This window comes from Neofelis nebulosa, chromosome 10, assembly GCF_028018385.1.
Source record: "Neofelis nebulosa isolate mNeoNeb1 chromosome 10, mNeoNeb1.pri, whole genome shotgun sequence".
Taxonomy (NCBI): domain Eukaryota; kingdom Metazoa; phylum Chordata; class Mammalia; order Carnivora; family Felidae; genus Neofelis; species Neofelis nebulosa.
Genome location: NC_080791.1, coordinates 102032978 through 102036944, shown reverse-complemented (window position 1 = coordinate 102036944; position 3967 = coordinate 102032978). Strand labels below are relative to the sequence as shown.

Genomic DNA, 3967 nt, shown 5'->3' with positions numbered 1-3967 from the left:
TCAGGCACATAAGAGGCATATGTAACAATTAGTTGTTAATTAAATGTTGCACCATTAACTGAGTTCCATTCATTCTTGATTAAATGGCATCTTACTGCATTTCATCCTGAGTCATTAGCCATTACAGGCACCATCACTGGCAGAAAGCATGGGGAAGAAAAGTGGAAAAAAATAAAGACAAAATTCTAGGCATTAGAAGCTATTTACATTCTTCAAAGTCAGCAGATTAAAATTAAATGCCTCTGGAAGAAGACCTTCAAGAGAAGGCACTAAAATTCTGTATGAGTTTTCAATTTATATAAGACACATGCTCCATCACATCATTCTAGCATTTGTTGCTGTGTTAAAAACAAAACAAAACAAAACAAAACAAAAACAAAACAGGAGAGTTGCAAGAACATTGTAAGCACAGAGAAAAATGTGGGAACAGTAAGAAGTCATGGGCAATCCACTGAGTCTTCTTAGCTATCAGGCCCATCATCTATAAAATGGAAATTAATTCCCTGCTGATGACATAAAAAATAAACAAATAACAATAATAATTACTACCACTTTCTTAAAGATGTGCAATACAGTCCTCACTTTACATTCATGAATCACATGAATACAGTGGCAAAACCTCAACAAGTTGTTACTATGAGCAGAAACTATAGCTCATATATACAAGGCCTTTCTCAAATATCTACTCCAAGCATGCAGGTGTCATTAGGGAGTGCAATGGTTCCATATCACCAGAAAAATACCCTTTATACCATTTTTACTAAAATAATGAAAGGTAAACTTGCAAAGAATTGACAGTTCTCAACATCTTGTAAAGGAAAACAGAGATACTCTTAGGTGTTTTGGTTAAGATTTTTCCACTTATTTCATATATAACAAAGCATATCTCATTTTCCACTATAAAATATATTTTCTAAAGCTTTGGAGTTCTCTAAGCCACTCATTGCACTTTAAAGCTCATCATTTCAGTCCTGTGAATTGAGAAATAGAAACATTGAATGAGAACATCGTGACCTACAGCTGCTGTGTGACTTCTCAATGACACACAGTAATAAAAATTGAATCTCAACACAAAAGTAGGACTCCCATCACCCAACCCATGCCCTACATCTTGTGTCTATATCACCTCTCAATCTGTAGTACAAATGGCATGTAGTTTACCTACTCAGAAGAAGATTCTTCTTCTCACACGTCCTCCTGAATGAATCCTTGACCTCTTTGTTTCTCAGGCTGTAGATAAGGGGGTTCAACATGGGGATCACGGCTGTGTAGAACACAGAAACCACTTTATTGATGTCCAGGGAGAAACTAGAACTGGGGCGTACGTAGATAAAGAAGAGGGTCCCACACAGGATGGAGACGGCAGTCAGGTGTGAAGAGCAGGTGGAGAAGGCTTTGCGCCTCCCCTCAGCAGAGCGGATCCTCAAGACAGTGACCACGATGTAAATGTAGGAAACCAGGATGATCACACCACTGAGCACTCCCAGAGCTCCAGCCAAGATGGAAAGTAAAACCTGATTGACCTGGGTGTCTGCACATGCCAGGGAGAGAACAGGACGAAGGTCACAGAAGAAGTGATTGATGGTATTTGGACCACAGTAAGGCAGGCGAAAGGCGAACGTCGTGTGGGTCATGGCGCTCATAAGACCCAGGGTATAAGGCCCTACCACCAGCCGCACACAGATTCGCCGGGACATAATGAGTGTATACAACAAGGGCTTACAGATGGCCATATACCTGTCATAAGCCATGGAGGCCAACAGGAAACACTCTGTCACTACCAACTGACCAAAAAACCATAACTGGGCAGCACAACCCAAGAAAGAGATTACTTTTTTTTTTCACAAAGATGTCTGTCAACATCCTGGGACCAATGACAGAAGAGGAGCAGACATCCACAAAGGACAAGTGGCTGAGAAAAAAGTACATGGGAGTGTGGAGCCTGGAATCCATCCCAATGAGGGTGATCATCCCCACATTTCCCAGAAGAGTGACCAGATAAACCAAGAGAAACACCACAAACAGAACAACCTGGTGCTGGAAGCAATTTGTTAAGCCCACAAATAAAAACTCAGTCACCAAAGTTTGATTTCTAAATTCCATTTCTCTGATTTAGTCTGTAATGAGAGAAAGATTTTTCATTACAATTAATTTATAATTAAATTGTTTTTAAAAATGAATTTAACTTCTTTGGGGCACCTGGGTAGCTGGGAGTTGGCTAAGTCGTTGGCTAAGTAGTTGACTAAGTAGTTGGCTAAGTGTCTGACTCTTAATTTTGGCTCAGGTCATGATTTCATGGTGCTTGGATTTGAGCACCTAGTCAGGCTCCAAGCTGACAGCATGGACCCTCCTGGGACTCCCTCCCTCGCCTCTCTCTTGGCCCCTCCCTCACTCTCGGGCGTGCACCCTCTCTCTCAAAATAAACAAATCAATGTAAAAAACTGAATTTAACTCCCACCATTTTTCAAGTTCATAGGGTAGATAGACTGAGAGATCACACTCTTGACTTCTACCTCCAAATGGCCATCCTCAGTATTTGCTATCTGTGTGATACTAAACACTGAACCTCTCTCAGCACTTGAGTTTATTCCCGATCACAAGATTTTTGAAGAAAATCACAGAAGTTTAGACCGCGATGTGACCTTTGGTGACCTTCTAAAGCAAGTCCTCTAACTGTGCCAGATCCCATTCTTTAAAATTCCTACATTGCACAGAGTATCCTTTAAGAAACATCTTCTAGACAAGAAGCATTATGTGAATTTTTATGAACTCAGGCAAATACCTTATCTACCCTAACTGTAGGTTCAGGGTATTAGAAATGTAACTTCTTTGCCGGTTCCTTTAGACTCTAGATAAACAGTCAGTTGTGGTGTGTAAAAGACAGACTTGTGATTCCAAAAAGGAGGGCAAGCTCATACCTGGGAGGATGGCTTTGACCAGGGATTAAAATCTTCCACAGGATCTCCTTGGTGACACCTTACAAACAGCTACATTCCTCCAGCCATTGGTGTATGTACCCATTAATCTCATCAAAGTCCATCAAATTTGTTAGTTCATCAAAGAATAAACTAGTTCTTAAATATTGAGTAAGTGTTGTAACCAATTAAGTAGTAATAGGAGCTGGAAAAGAAAAACAATAATTTAGGGATGAAAAGGACACACATGAGCATTTATCCCAAAGAAAAGAAAATTTATGCCCACACAAAAGCCTGTAAATTTTGTTGACACAAGCTCTATTCATAATGGCCAGAAATCTGGAACAACGCAAATTCCTACCATACGTAAATGGTTAAACAATCTGGAATGTCCATACCAGGGAATACTATTCCGTCAGAAAGAGGAAAAAATATGATACAGATACAAGCCTGAATGGGTCTCAAGGTCATTACACTGAGTTGAAAAAAGCCCATCTCAAAGTTCAGAACTCTATTTTTACATTATCTTCTCAAAATGGTAAAATTATAGAAAGGAAGAACAGGTTAGTAGTTGTCTGAGATTGGGAAAGGCAGGGAGGGTGAAGGTGCGACTGTAAAGGTGTAGCACAGGGACATCCATGTAGAGATGGAAGAATTCCGTACCTTGATGGTTGAGTTGGTTAAACAAATCTCTCTCCACACGAAGTAAAATGGTATAGAGCAATCCACACATCACACCAATCTCCATTTCCTGTATTTGATGCTGCGCTGTAGTTGGTAAGATGTAGCCATTGGGGAAACCTGGGTGAAGGGGATGGGAGCCTCTCTGTACTACCTTTGAAGCTGCTTATGAAAATTTATTTCAGAATAACACTCTTTTATAAAAGAAAAGGGGGGTGAATGAACGGGAAGTGAGAGAAACATGAAGTAAGGGTAATACCCAAATAAAACGGGAAACTGAGGAAGACAAACGCACATTCTGGACGTTGAAATAATCATCATGATTACAACAGCACAATCACACAAAAATACCAATGGGCTGTGCGGCAGGA

General features: G+C 40.2%; 1 protein-coding gene across 1 annotated transcript; it reads right to left on the bottom strand.

The window, feature by feature from the left end:
* Positions 1 to 1078: 1078 nt before the first annotated feature.
* On the bottom strand, positions 1079 to 3967 carry LOC131487853 (olfactory receptor 5G25-like). Its single transcript, XM_058689000.1, is given in 2 exon segments — positions 1079 to 1841; positions 1843 to 3967. Coding segments are annotated over 2 exon segments (945 nt in total). The 5' UTR covers positions 2104 to 3967; the 3' UTR covers positions 1079 to 1157.